Source organism: Castanea sativa, chromosome 12 (assembly GCF_040712315.1).
Source record: "Castanea sativa cultivar Marrone di Chiusa Pesio chromosome 12, ASM4071231v1".
NCBI classification, from domain to species: domain Eukaryota; kingdom Viridiplantae; phylum Streptophyta; class Magnoliopsida; order Fagales; family Fagaceae; genus Castanea; species Castanea sativa.
In genome coordinates, this window is record NC_134024.1 from 2990669 (window position 1) to 3005422 (window position 14754).

General features: G+C 34.1%; 1 protein-coding gene and 2 long non-coding RNA genes across 3 annotated transcripts; 1 reads left to right on the forward strand and 2 right to left on the reverse strand.

The window, feature by feature from the left end:
* Positions 1-1100: 1100 nt before the first annotated feature.
* Positions 1101-4893, forward strand: LOC142619535 (uncharacterized). The gene is made up of 3 exons (XM_075792665.1): positions 1101-1399; positions 3850-3964; positions 4670-4893. Exons 1-3 carry the CDS (start codon positions 1280-1282, stop codon positions 4741-4743), a joined length of 309 nt encoding a protein of 102 aa, XP_075648780.1. The 5' UTR covers positions 1101-1279; the 3' UTR covers positions 4744-4893.
* Positions 4894-7937: 3044 nt separating this feature from the next.
* On the reverse strand, positions 7938-10273 carry LOC142618703 (uncharacterized). Its single transcript, XR_012841332.1, has 3 exons — positions 10199-10273; positions 9628-10037; positions 7938-8258 (listed from the first exon to the last, which is right to left on the reverse strand). It is a non-coding gene; the product is annotated as an uncharacterized LOC142618703 (long non-coding RNA).
* Positions 10274-13145: 2872 nt separating this feature from the next.
* LOC142621292 (uncharacterized) lies at positions 13146-14751 on the reverse strand. Its single transcript, XR_012841744.1, has 3 exons — positions 14656-14751; positions 14031-14145; positions 13146-13227 (listed from the first exon to the last, which is right to left on the reverse strand). It is a non-coding gene; the product is annotated as an uncharacterized LOC142621292 (long non-coding RNA).
* Positions 14752-14754: the final 3 nt, after the last annotated feature.

A 14754-nucleotide genomic window follows, 5' to 3' on the forward strand; every position in this document is an offset into this window, starting at 1 on the left:
AGCAAAACTGAATGGTTTGAACCAAATTCACATGCATGAGATAAGATAGGATGCACATGTATCACGTATGATATAGATGAGGCCATGCCCAAGCTAGGTCTCTTGTCTAAAAGATACCAAGAGAAGTGCATAATAGTGTAAATAAACTCAAATATGAGCACACTTCTAATCAACAACATGGAACTCCAAGAATTGGACACACACCACAGGGCTAACATGTGACAATAACCAGGCCTTAATATTCCATTTTTGCACCATCAATTATGAGTTACACAAGCAATTTCTGCTCAACTTTTACTAATTCACAAATTGTTTGGTTTAAATTAACACTTGCAATTTACAGTAATCTTAAAAAAAGATACATTTTCATGTTTTATTGCAAAGAGCTCAAAGGAATCTAAATACTAATGTGCATCTAGATTCCTCCAAAATCTTAGTACACCAAAACCAATTTGGTGACTTGAGGAGTGTTTGGAAAGCACAAAACGCGCTTCCCACGTCCAACGTTTGCTTTTTTTTTTTGGAGCCGTGATTGTTGACTTTTCTGGTGTGCACTGTTCACGGGAGTCACAAACCTCACTTTTCAGCAATTTTTTTTTATTAAAAATGGGTTACACGATACTATTCACACATTTAAAAATTATTTCTCTACAGTATTTTCAGTTTTCAGCTGCATCCAAACGGACCCTTGATCTAAGCAATCGTTATTAACTCACATTTTTAGGGAAACTTATAGATTAGTATTTTTTTTAGGAACTTATAGATTTATAAACCAAAAGAAGGTATACTTATAGTTACATATGCATGCATTAAAGTTCCAAAACATCATATTCATGAAAGACAATAATTCCAAATGTACAAAAAATTTAACAATTGTTATAGGACCTATATAAGAATCAATAAAAACCTAACAAGTCTACTATTTTGAAAATGGTTACATCTGTGACATAAATCCTCATCAATTAGATGCCCCTAACCAAACACGAAGCTTAAGTCTATAACTATTCCTTCTTATTTAAAGGTCACACTAAACAGGAATGGGCTTTAACCTAACATAGAATGCAAGAAATAAAAACCCACAAAGCCAAACACAAACCTTTATCACCCATTCAAACAACACTACACCTCTCTCTCTGTGTAAACTCCGACGAATAAAAATGGCAATTGGGAAGAAGAAGTTGAGTCATCGGCGCCATGGAGGGGCGAAGAGGAAGCCGCAGAAGAGTTCCAAGACGCGAAGCTCAAAGTCACAAAGCAGCAGCCTGGAGCCGAGTCAGTGATGCACGTGCCTCGCAAGAAGAAAGACAAGTCCAAACGCCACGACCACGACGATTACGATGATGATTCGCTCGTCGAGATTGATCTCCAGCTTCGCTACAGCTTTCAACGTAACTACCAGGTCTCTACTTTCTTGATTTTCATTTTTGTTTCTTGGTTTTTGGTTTTTTGCTTACCCAATTGAGAGAATTCTTAATTTCTTGCTTTAACTTTTGTTTCTTTGGTTGCCCAATTCTTAGTTTCTTGCTTTAAATTGTGTTTCTTTGGTTACCCAATTCTTAGTTTCTTGATTACTTGCTTTAAATTATGTTTCTTTGGTTACCAAGTTGAGAAAATTCTGGATTACTTGGTTTAATTTGTGTATCTTTGGTTACCCAATTCTTAGTTTCTTGATTACTTGCTATTGGTTGTTTAAAGTTCATGTCTTTGTCATTAGTAGTGTACCCTTTTGCAGTGTTGGGGAATTCCTGGTTGTTCTCAATTGTGTTTAAATAGATTTGAGTTATGTGTTATATGAGAGATTGTTAATTTGTTTAAGGATAAAGTGGGAATGTGAGCTCCTACTAGTTGTCCAGTGTATTGCAACTCTATGATATCTCTGGGTTAAACTACTCAAAACCTCAGTATTACTATAATAAACCAAATTAGAAATACAACTGGGGATAACGCATTGTAGTAGTGGCTGATAACTTCTACTCAGCAGAGAAAACTGAAAACAGAAGGAAAGAAAGAAGAAATTTATTCTTTTAGCGGATGAGAACTTTTACCCTATATAGAGTTTCAAGTTGATAGACAATGGCATGTCATTTTATTTCAAACAGTTGGAATAATGGTTAAATAGTTAAGCTCACTATTTTCTAACAATTTAAGCTTTTGGGACATCTGATAGTTTATTATAGTATCAAAGTAGGTGGTCTTGAGTTCGAACCCTATCTTTGTTCCACCCTCTCAATTAGAAAAAGTTCAAAATCAAATCTGTCGGGCTCTACTTATTAAAGAGGAGTATAGACCCACACGTGAGAGAAAGTGTTGTAATAATGGTCATATGATTAAATCTACTATTTCTTAATAGTTTAAGCTTTTGTTATAAGTGGTAATGTAATTAACATGAGGTTGAAGCCTCTTATTATCTAGGAAGTATGGGTGCGGCGTTTGGGCCGCTGCACCTGAGTCCGACGCGGCCCGACGTGGGGACGCGCAGGCGACGCCGCTTCCTGCGCGTCCGTGCCGCGTCGGGCATTAAAAAAATAATTTTTTCAGTGTGATATGTGCCGATTCGGCCAAAATCGGTTCATATCGGGCACAACACCGATACCGGCCGATACTGGCGAAATTGGCCGATATGGCTGAAATTCAAAAAAAAAAAAAAACAGGTGCGCAACGCACCGTTTTACTTGGCCAAAAAAAAAAAGGTGCAAACAGTGTGTTTGGAAAAAAAAAAAAAAAAACCCTATAGCTCTCAGCCAAAACTCTCATTTCTCTTCAATTTTCAATTTTTCACTCAGTCTGCTTCTGCTCTCAGCCGACCCAGCCCTCTGCCTCTTCAATCTTCATTTTTCTTGCGCCTCTCTCCCACTCTTTGCCTTCACTCTTCAGCTAGGCTCTCTCTCATTCTCTGTCTTCACTCTTCAGCTGTGCTAGTCTCATTTTTCAGCGCTCCACTTCGTCTCCTTTGCTCTCTGTCTCCCCTCACTATCAGGTATCATAGCTCTCCCACTCACACTCTTAGTTAATTGTTAATAGATGATTTTTTATTTAGTTAATAGTTATTATTATTCATTGTGATTTGTGATTGTGTTGTGAATCTGTGATGAGCTGATTTTTTTATTTTTTTTATTTTATTTTTTGTGAGTCTTGTGACACTGGGATTTAATTTTTTATTTAGTTAATAGTTATTATTACTCAGATTTGTGATTGTGTTGTGAATCTGTGATGGAGTTGTATTCTAGTTATTATTTATTATTACTCTTAAATTTGGTATATGTTTATATAATGTGAAAAAAGTATGTTTAGCAATATATTAAAAATATAAATAAAAATATTTTTAATAATTTTTTAATCGCCGCACCCGTACCCTACTTTTTTAAAAATTGCCGAGTCCCGCACCCGCCCCTGAATCTTGAAACACACCCGTGCTTCATAGCTTATTATTGAGGCTTCATATAGTTGATTCTTAATCTGGTTGAAGGCTCAATTTATGAAGCAAGGTTATGTATTTATGCCTTCTATGATGTAGATCACTGAAATTGATTTGAGGATTTTTATGTGTGTGTGTGAACACCATCAATATCCACATTGTTATAATGGGCAAGGGCATTTCTGTAGGATGCATATCAATTAATTAATAGTCTTTTTTGTCATATTCTGTTTTTCTGTCGATTGACACTTTTATAGCCTATCCATCAATTACTGCTTGGAATTATACAGTTTACATCTATGTTTGTTTGGCACTCAATAATATCTTAACTCCTCTTTTCTTCTTCCATCTGCTTCCTTTGTATAATTTTGCATCTAAATCCGTTCATAATTGAGTTTGTGATATGGTACTTCTGTTGAGTTTTGTCTATGCAGTTTCTTCAACGAGTATTCAGCATTGACACCATTGTGAAACCTCTTCCGCCTGCCATGGCCTACAATGTTTCCCACAACTTGAACTTCTTTACGCACATTTTCACTCAGTTCTTTGGTGAGTATTGATTTCTTTGTGCCATTTATAGGTAGCAGAGAAGGTGGGATATATTACAAATTCTATAGAACAAGATAACAATGTCACTCTTAATTACTTTTGAGGATTCTTTTTCCTAGTCTTCCTTTGCAGCTTCTGTTTCAGCTCCCCCCCCCCCCCCCCCGGCAGCTCTTTTTTCTCTCTTTTTCTAGTAATCCATTTCTTTCACTGAACCTAGAGTTGTGCAATTTCTGCAGCATAATGAGTATGCTTCTGAACCTTTTTTCAATGCATTTGGGGCTATCAAGTCTATAACTTTACTGGAAGTTACAATGGGCTTGATTCCTACATCTTTTAGAAGGACTAAGAAATAAATTCAGGGAATACAACTGGTTTAGAGAGATATTCAATGTCCAATAGATTAATTTAAATTGCAAAAATTTTAAACTTAGAATTGGTAGACATTTCTCTTGATTCTATATTTTGGTTTGATCTTTTCAAACAATAGCTAACTTTGTCTCATGCTTATTATAAATTTAAAAAAAAAAATGCTAATCTTGGTCTCATGATTGCACTCAAGTTCTTTGAAAGTCAAAAAAAAAAAAAAATGTTGTGTCGTGCGATCAAACCTTTGACATGTTTCCCTTCCATTAATGCATTGATGATTGTTACTGAATAGCTGATTTTCGATGTGTAATGTAGTAAATGTGATTTGTGGTATTGCAGATCTAGAAGGTATAGCAAATGCCCAAAAATTGTTAGGGATAGGACAAGAAGAGAAAGCTCGCCGCGTTCGTTGAAAAAGAGATTAAAAAAAAAGGGAAAAGGAAGGAGGGCCGAGGGGAGGGGGGAGGGGGGGGATTTAGAAGTTAGTTGTAGACTTATTCTTGATTTTAAATGTAATTGTTTCAAATTATTTTTAATATTTAAAAGATTTCTTTTTTGGAGAATTTATAATAACTGAAGATTGAAAATGTAATCTAAAAATTCAGTGGGAACCCTTTCATAAATTTTTTTGACTTTGCAAATGGACTTGCATCATAAGCTATATGAGGGTTTCAATAAGTTCACTGATGATTTTTATTGAAAAAAAAAAGAAAAAAAAAAAGGCAAGTACTAATGAGATTTCTTAATATGTTTTGCCTAACCTTGGATGAAACCAAATGCTCATGTTTTGCAGCATAGCAAAAATTAACCATTTTTTTTGCTTGAAAAGACTAGATGATTTTGCTCTAGATCCTTTTATATTGGAAATCAATTAAGCAAATTTAAACCTTCCATTAACAAACAAAAAGTATGTCATTCAAAACTTCATTTATCTTCTTATCCTTACCCTCTAGCCAATTTGAGCCAAGTTTTTATGTTAAAAAATTATTTAATGCGACTTTGGCTGGAGCCAACATTTTCTGTTAAAAAAATATTTAGTGTGACCCAAAAGACACGCATGAAATATTTTGCATTATCGTGGGGAAAAGTAAAAACAATCGATGTATATAACAACCTTTACAAAGGAAGAGAAATTTCAATTTCTGTATTTGATAGAAGTTTAACAGAACAATCCATTTGTAGGGCACAATAAAAAAAAAGCATGTTAATCGGTCAGAGCCATTAGATAGCTAATTCAATTGCTCTTATTTGAATCTGAAAGGAGAGTTGAATATGATTTTCACGCGGGGACATGAATCTCTTATATGATGTCTTACAATGTTAATGATTGCATGTAGTTGCATGCCATAGCTTAAATTAGTCCAGAAAAGGTGTTAATTTAACTTCTTTCTTTTCGTCTTCTCTTTTCTTTTTGCGTATACAATAATGTCTGAAGCGTTGGCTGGTAGTAGATTCCAAAAATGTTCAAAAGAATTTGAAGCAAGGCCCCAACATCTGTAGTAACTACAAATATACAACCACTACCGTTCTCCAACTTCCATGCACTTTGTGGTCTTCAATCAGCACAGCAAGTTGCAGAGGAAACCTTCTTCTCCAAAAGAGGTCATCTACTCTTAGAAATTATGGAAACAAGTCTACAAAAACAAAGCTGTGTAGCCTTAGTTAATGCTTTCCGAACAGGGGGACATCTAGCTGCATGCCATTTGGTTGCTTATGGAAGAACTGCAACAGCCTGCCAGCACTTGATTTGGCTACAAAGCCAAAACCACCCCGTTCACACTATCTTTGCTAGTGTCCCTAAATTGTCAGCAGCACCTACAACCCTCCACAACTTGCCACACTCGCCTTGGTACTTTCCTACAGTTACTCTGATCCGCTTGTTGTGCATTAGAGACTTGTGCAGACCTGCAAAACAAAGCATTAGCACTTCTTTAGAAGCTATTTTGCACCCTTAAACATCAATCTAGAGAACATAATATATTCCTGTTTTTGAAAATTTGGATCCTCCATCCACTGAGCCAACCACTGCTTCAAAGAGCAAGGAGAAATGAACTCAGTTCTAAGGATCAAATCTATCCAAACAATACAGCCCAAGCATCAAGCAAGATTGCACTTCCGAAATAAATTAACCAAGTTTTCCTCTTCCTCACACAATTATTATCACTCACTATGTTTCATTTCACTATTCTGTTTTAATAAGTAAGTCCTCATGCCAAACTTCCACATAACAATTATTAACTTCAAAGGAAGCTTCAATTCCCACAGATGTCTCCAAGTAAGAGCTGTGACCCTCCAATGAGAATCCATTACCTGAGTTCCCCTTACTTTCAATGGTAGCTTAATTTTGATATCGACCACGAGTTACATCGAGGCCATATTTGCTTATTAGTAGCTCCTTACCTTGAGATAGGGGTGGCTAAAATTTGAGCAGTCACTTCACTACTTCAGGAGAGTATTGCTCCCTAACCAGGTCCCGTTTCCAAGTCAAAGTGTAAAGATAACTTTGAATACCAATTAACAGATGTAGATTTTTTTGACTTCTCTAAAAAAAATATAAAATTCTCAAAAATTAATGACATTGATTATCAAAGTTTAGCATCTTTTTCCAGTATAAAATATAATACATTCTGCTAAAATAACAAAACCCATGGAAAGAAAGTGAGAAAAAATTTCAAGTACATCAAGAGGCAAAAGCACAGAAGTCTTGTGCTAAAAAGTTACAAAATTAAAAGCTGTTTCATATTAAAAAGAGTTTTAAACAGTTAAATTCATGTCATATCACTTATTTTCTTTTAAACTCGAACGGGATCATATATATATATATATATATATATATATATATATATATATATATATATCTATCTCCTAGTAACAAAAAGCAGAGGAAAAAGTCGTTACTTTTAAATGGGATTGAATTATTATTAAGGTCTCACCAATGCTTCTACACAAGCATTACATGGTACAATGACAAGAATGATGATTTCCTTACATTGCAGAATAAAAGTAGCACATGGCTTAAGGCCATTTAGTACTGCTTACAATTCAATATTCAATTATGGTAAATCACTGATCAATCACAGCGTGTCTAACAATTGAACAATTTATAGTCATTCATAACATCTTTTTGGTGAAGATAAATCAAATTAATTGCTTTTAGCTTTGAAGATGGTCTCCTCTGAGAGATTTATATTAAGTTAGTTATTACACATCTATTTACATATAGGCACAAGCTTAGGTTCCAATGATGACAGCTTAAGAAAATTACCAAAACATAACTTAATGCTGATGCAGATCACTCAATTATGAACAATGTTGATGATACTTGGTTATATCAAGAACTCGGATGAATGATTTGGTCAATGAGGAAATTTTGCATATCTACATTAATTCCTCATAAAAAGTAAGTTATGATCAAACTCTGAATGTTTGAAATTTTAAACATATGAGAGTTACATTACCAATGTCCTCAAACATGCTAATACAAATCATTTTTATAACATCTTTAATACATTAAAATAAAAAAAATATCAAATCAAAACAAGAATAGAAAAATCAGTCATTCTCTTAAAGAGGAAAAAAGAACTTTTTTGGTTAAAGGTGGGTACACAGCTTTAGAAAACCTTCAATGAGAAAGCTAGATGCTACATCTAGCTAGAATCATTCTAATTTCGATCTATACATGAGCTCACATATATGATAAGAAATGACATAATGATTAACTCAGATTATAATGTTTGCAATGGCATGCATATATTGTTTTTGCACTTCGAAATTTTTTAAAACAATGAACTATATAGGCAACAAGAGTGCAGATTTTACCTTGCAATCTATTACGGCTACCAAAAATCAGAAGCATAAAATGGACTGCACTTGCCTTCTTGTCTCTTGGCCATGTGATAGTTTCTCCTCATGAACAAGTCCAATAATCCTACATCAAGGGGGCAACCAACCCAAACAACTAACACAATCAGTGAACCAAAATTACTCTAATCATTGTTTATTTTATAAAACTATGTTTTTTTTTTTTGTGTGTGGTTTAAATGAGTACCTTCAAGAATGGGGGTGATTTTTTTTATCAATGTTACCAATCCATAAGATTTAATAATATGCATTAATTAGCTAGGTGCACAAATTTGTGTTATTTGATCAAGGAAACAAACCAGATGAGAGTAGGAATAAGTGATAAAAATGAAGCTAAAACACAGATAGTAATATTATATTTTTAAGTTAATATTAGTTAAGTAAATGTGTCCAAAGGAAGGGAAAAAAAAGATAATGCAGAGCAACCAACGAAAAGCTTTGATTGAGAAGAAAAAGCAATGACTTATAGGTAATATAGAGAAAAAGTTGACTAAAAATAGACAAGAAGTTCAACAATCTTCAATGATGCTGTTGTTGGAATAAGTGCTAATAGCAAAGCTAAGCTGTAGCTCACAAATACTTTTTAGAATTTAAAATAAAATCAAACAAAGTTTTGAGCATCCAGAAATATTTACGTCTTTAAGCAACTTTAAATTAAAGAGTATGCTCGGTAGACATGTAAGACTGTTGCAATCTCTTACATTCAATAAAGCAAGGCCAGTCCAATGCCCAATTGATGTGGGTAGTTTTGTAATAGCAATTCCATCCAAGTAAACTTTCAATACACATAGCAAAATTTTCCCAAATTCTGGAAGTTTTTTTATTTAAATTTTTGAGCATCCAAAAAGAATAAGAGTTTCAAGAGACTTCATTTCAAACTTGTTTGGAAGAGTTTTTAAAATTTTACAGCCTTTCAGATTAAGAAGAGTTAGGTTGTTATGAACTCTAATTGATAGGTGCAACCTGGATAAATTTAAACAATCTTCAAGAACCAATTTCTCAAGGACTGGGACTTCGGTGAAGATAGGGGTTTCAATAGGTTTTAGTAGCTTGTTTAATCGGATGGATTTTTACCTCTAAAATAACCACACAAAAAAAAAGATTCAACAAAACCTTACAATTTAATGAAACTTAAAAAAAAAAAAAAAAGTTGTGTCAGGTGCCTAAATTACCTTTGAGCCTTGTGATTAGTTGTTGGTTTATAATTTGGAGGGAAGAAAATACCATTTGAGCTACCCAGCTCATTGGCAATTTTGACTATCTATTAACATGTGATGAATATCTACTAAACATGAACAGTTTTGCTGAAAGTAACTCTAAAGTCCCACTTTTGAAACAAATTGGCTATATATTATCCAGACTGCTAAATTTAACCCTCTAGTAATAGAGTTACAAGCCCAAAAAATGTTCATAAAAGAGTTGGAAGCAAGAGTAACCTGGGCTCTAGCCTCATTAGTGACTCCCGTGCATAGCAAATGTACACCACTGGTGTTCTCCAACTTCCTTGCACTTGTGTTCTTCAGTCAGCACAGCAAGTTGCCAAGGAACCTTCTTCTTTTCCACAAGTTCTCCAATCTTCCACTAACCAAAACAAGCCTGGAAAATATGCCTCTCAAAAAGTAAGCTTCCACTCGTTTGCATACGCCATTACTGGAACAGCCTGAAAAATTATCTGCCAGCCCATTATTTAGCTACATAGGCAAAACAACCCCATTTGCATCTGTTCTGCCAGTACCCCTCAATTGTCAGCAACACTTGCCATCCCTCCACGACTGGACACACTTGCCTTGGGACTCTCCAGTAGTTACGCTAATCAACATGTTGTGCATCATAGGCTTGTGCATACCTACAAAACAAAGCTTTATTGAGCATTAGCATGATAAGTACACTTTTTTGCACCCTCAAACATCACTATGTTGAGGTTATACAGCCCAAGCAAGACTGTGCTTCAGGAACAAACGATCCAAGTTGTCTTCCTCATTGCATAAGACACTTGGTTTCACTCACAAAGTTGTGTTGTATGAGACCATAGCAGCTTATCAGTAACTCCACAGCTTGAGATAGGGATAGCTAAAATTTGAGCAGCCACTTCTGGAGAGTACGGCTCTCTAATCAGGTCCTGTTTTCAAGCCAAAGTGTAAAGATAAGTTTAAATACCTATTAATAGTAGTAGCATATTTTGACTTAATTGAGGGATTCCTAAAGTATGGTTTTTATAACCTAGCAAAATAATATTTTTTGTATTATTGAAAAACAATGACACACACATACATGACTAAACTTAAATTCTGGACAAAACACATCAAAATAAAACTATAGGATCTTTCCACTACAAAATACAATACATCAGAATAAAAAGACAAAACCAAGCCGAAAAATATGACAACTTATATTGTGGATGTAAGGCATCAAAACAACAATACATCTAGAGCAGGGCTTACCAATCAAAGCTGGATACCTTCTCTATTTTCAACCTTTTCTGCACAGTTGCTTGCCTGATTGACTATGCACCAGAGAATTAGGTTAGTAATTTATGGCGAAGTTTGTTGTACGCTCAGGTTACCTATGGAGATAAGTCTTCTGGTTTGTTTTATCCTGTGAAATGAGCATGAACAGCTTTGCCCTGGTCATGATCTGAAATGGGTAAGTACAAATTTCAATCAATAATTTTATTCAGAGTTAAATGTATAAAAGTTAGAAAACTTCAAGAACATCAAGAGGAAATAGCACAAAATTCATTTGGTAAAAGCTTAAACAATTAAAGAGCAGTACTACGTATGAAATGAATTTTAAACTATTACTATTAGAAAGTAACAGGGCACTTACATGTGGCTGTACCTGTCTACTAAATTATATATGTAAGAAAGCACCATAGAAAAAAGATGTCATAGGGCACCTATTAAACTCCTAAATCTCTAAAGTAAAAGAGGAAGGAGAAGAAAGAACGAATGAGAGAAAGAAATATCTAAATAAGAAATCAAAGAAAGAAAGATATGACACCTTAAAAATGAAATTCAAATATCATAAAAGTCTCACCAATTCTTCTTCACAAGCATTACATGGGAAGATGAAGTCTTTGATGATTTCCCAACATTGTATTAAAGGCATCAGATGGCTAAGGCCATTTAATAATAGATTCAAACGCACTTCTCTTATGTTAAATCACAGATCTGACAAGACAGGTCTAACAATTGAGTAATACGCAGTCATTCAAAACATTGTTTTGGTGACACATAAAATTGGACTAAATGCTTTTAACTTTGAAGATTGTCTCCTGTGAGAGCTTCTCAATTAGTTGGTGATGGCAAATCTATTAACAGATAGGTACAAGCTTAGGTTCCCAACACTGATAGTTTAAGCAGTTCAACAAGAATATTAATGCTGATCAATTGTCAACAACATTACAATATTTGGATATATTGAGAACATGATAATGATTTGGTCATTGAATAAATTTTCATATCAAAATTAATTCCCCATTAAGGTAAGTTATGATCATGCTCCTCATGGTTGAAAATATTGAACAATCACTAACCATGATTTGATTCTAAAGTTTGTTGCATGATGAGAATTGCAATACCAATGTCCTCAAACATGCTAATACAAATCATTTTAGTAACTTTATGATTGTTGTCCTACTTTTAAATAATAAAAAATTCAGAGAAAAGCAAAAGTAAAAAATAAAAAGAAAAGAATAGAAAAATCAATTATTCTCTTAATCAGAAAAAAAAAAAAAAAAAAAAAAGCATCTGCTTTGGTTTCAGGTTAGTAAACAACCCTAAAAAACCTTCAACAAGGGAGGAAGATTCTGATGCGATCAATTGTCAATAATGTTGATATTTGGATGTATCAAGAACTTGTTTTAATGATTTGTTCTTTACAGAAATTTTAATATCCAAATTAATTCCTCATAAAACTTATTATCAAGTTCCTCATTGCTGAAGATTTTAAATTTTATAACTAAATTTTATAACTGCATTTGATTTTAAAGTTTGTACATTTTAGAATTGGAATCCTGATTCTCTTAGCTATATAGCAAGTGGAGTGTGGAAAAGTTATATAACTGTCGTCATACTTTAAATAATAAGAATTTTCAGAGCAAAACAAAAATAAAAGGAACAAGAACTAGAACAGAAACCTCAGCTATTCTCTTAAACAGAAAAAAAAAAGAAAAAAAAAAAGAAAAAAAAAGCATTTTCTTTGGTTGAAGGTTAGTACACAACTTTAGAGAACTTTCAACTAGGGAGGAAGCTAGATGCTACCCCTAGCTAGACTAATCATTTTGATTGCAATCTATGCATGACTTCACATATATATTATGTAACGAGACAAAATTAATTTCAATCGTAATGTTTGCAGTGGCATGCATATATTGTTTTTGCCGCTCAAAAATTTTTAAAGCAATGACGAGAGAGTAAAAGGCATACAATGGACTGCACTTATCTTTATGTCTCTTGGCCATGTGACAGTTATACCTCATGAAATAGTCCAATAATCCAACATCAAGGGGGCAACCAGCACAAACAAGTAACGCAATCACTAAACCAAGATGACCCTAATCATTGTTTATTTCATAAGACTATGTTGTTTATATGCATATTAAATTAGCTAGGAGTATTGCTTTGTGTTTTTTGTTTAAGGAAACAAACCAAATGGGAGTTTGAATAAGTGCCAATAATTAACTAAGGTACAGCTGGCAAGAAACTATTTTGAAGTTAAAATCAACCCAAAAAGGTACAAGTATATGCCAAAGGTAAGGGAAAGCGATGATGCATCAACCATAAAAACTCACATTAAGAAGAAGGATGGTGACTTACTGGTGATAGAGAGAAAAAAGTTGATTAACCTTCTGGGTCACATCACAAAATTCCTTCCAATGAAAAAATCTCAGGTCACTAATCATTCACTTGACTCCATCCCCTACCCTTGCAGCTCTCCTCCAATATGATTGGTTGCAGTTGAACCCTCTCTAATGGTCTGGATTTGCTTATCCTGGCTGTTTAGGCTTTTGTTTGTTTTTTGAACTGTTAGTTACCCTACACATTGAAATCAAACAAACTTTTAAAATACATGGCCACATTAGTGGTAGAGAAAGGCTTTTTCTTTACGGTTGCCTTGTTCCTATAAGTCCACATAGACCATAAGATACAGACAAAAGACAACAAGAAGTACTTTAAGGGAAAAAAAAAGGTCTAAGGTTTCTGTATCTTTGACACAGGAGAAAAGTCCTCACAAGTCTTTTCAATTCTGCCCTCACAAGAAGAAAATTCAATAAAATCCTCCAAAGAACGACAATAATTTTAGAAGGTGAGTGTAGCCTACATAATGGCTCCAATGCTCAAGGTCTTCACTTATGGTTGTGCTAGTGAGATCAAAAAACTACCTGCCGGCATGGTTTCTACAATTTTTGCTATGCAACAGCCATTATCCTTTTAAACCAAATAAGCCCCAGATTTAAAATGAGACCTTATGAGCTTGTCAGCAACACAAACATGAATTTGTAAAATTCTCTTAGAATCATTTTGGCTATAGAGTTTTCAAACGAATCTAGAATTCCACTCGCGCTAAAAGTATCTTTGACTAGCACATCTGCCACAACATTTATAGAACCTAAACAGTTTCATAGGACATCCCTTTGTTGACATGCAAAAAAATTGGAACCAAATGTATATACTTGGATGTCTATAAAGGTATATTATCAATTTACTATGAGATGTAATAAATCAGGCTAAAATGACAAAACAATGAGGAAAATTTGGCAAAACTTAAATTGTAGGTGTAATGCATCAAAACGACAATAACAAGTAAAGTAGGGTTTACAAATCTAAGCATACTTCACCTTATCCCATTCTCAATCTTGTTAAATACTTGCTTGCCTGCTTGTGCCTAGTTACTATAAAGATGAAAATGTGAAATGATCATGGGTGGTACCTTGGTCATGATCCGAAATGAGCCTGGAAAATTTCATCAAAAGCCAAAGAACAATAATCAAATGTCAAACACTTCCATAATTAAAGAGCGGTTATAAAAATGAGTATTAAAGTATTAATATCACAAATCAATGAGGTAATTATATTACATATGAAGGAGGCAATGCTTGTGAGCTCCTAAATGTTTGGGGTGGGAAAAATAGAATAGGGACAAAAAAAAAGGTGTCTAGCTAAGAAAATGCAAAGGAAATAGATGTCTTTTTAAGATGAGATTTGGCAGCAAAAACTTCCAGTTTTGATGTTTACTCACTTTTAATCCCATTGTTTACTCACTTTTAATCCCATTATTTCTTCTACTTTTAAAACACCAACAAAAGCATTTTCTTGCCATTCTTTGTTGTCAAATCGCTAGGAGTCTCATTGACAACTTTAGTCAAACATGTGGCGGGCAATTTATTAATAAATGTACTATAAAAGAAAAAGAAAATGCAGAAACCAACAGAACTTGAATTAAGAGGAAAGGCAGTGACTTACTGGTAGCCATCAAGGTCACTTTCACTAAATTCCTCCATATCATCACTCTCTTCTTCCCAGTCATCACTAGATTCGTCTGAATCGTCGCTATCTTCTTCC

Bases quoted from the DNA above. Each gene is read 5' to 3' on its own strand.
- LOC142619535 (XM_075792665.1), top strand. From the start codon at position 1,280: ATGCACGTGCCTCGCAAGAAGAAAGACAAGTCCAAACGCCACGACCAC. The intron at 1,400-3,849 runs GTCTCTACTTTC...TTGTCTATGCAG, and splicing joins GCTTTCAACGTAACTACCAG to TTTCTTCAACGAGTATTCAG. The intron at 3,965-4,669 runs GTGAGTATTGAT...GTGGTATTGCAG, and splicing joins CATTTTCACTCAGTTCTTTG to ATCTAGAAGGTATAGCAAAT.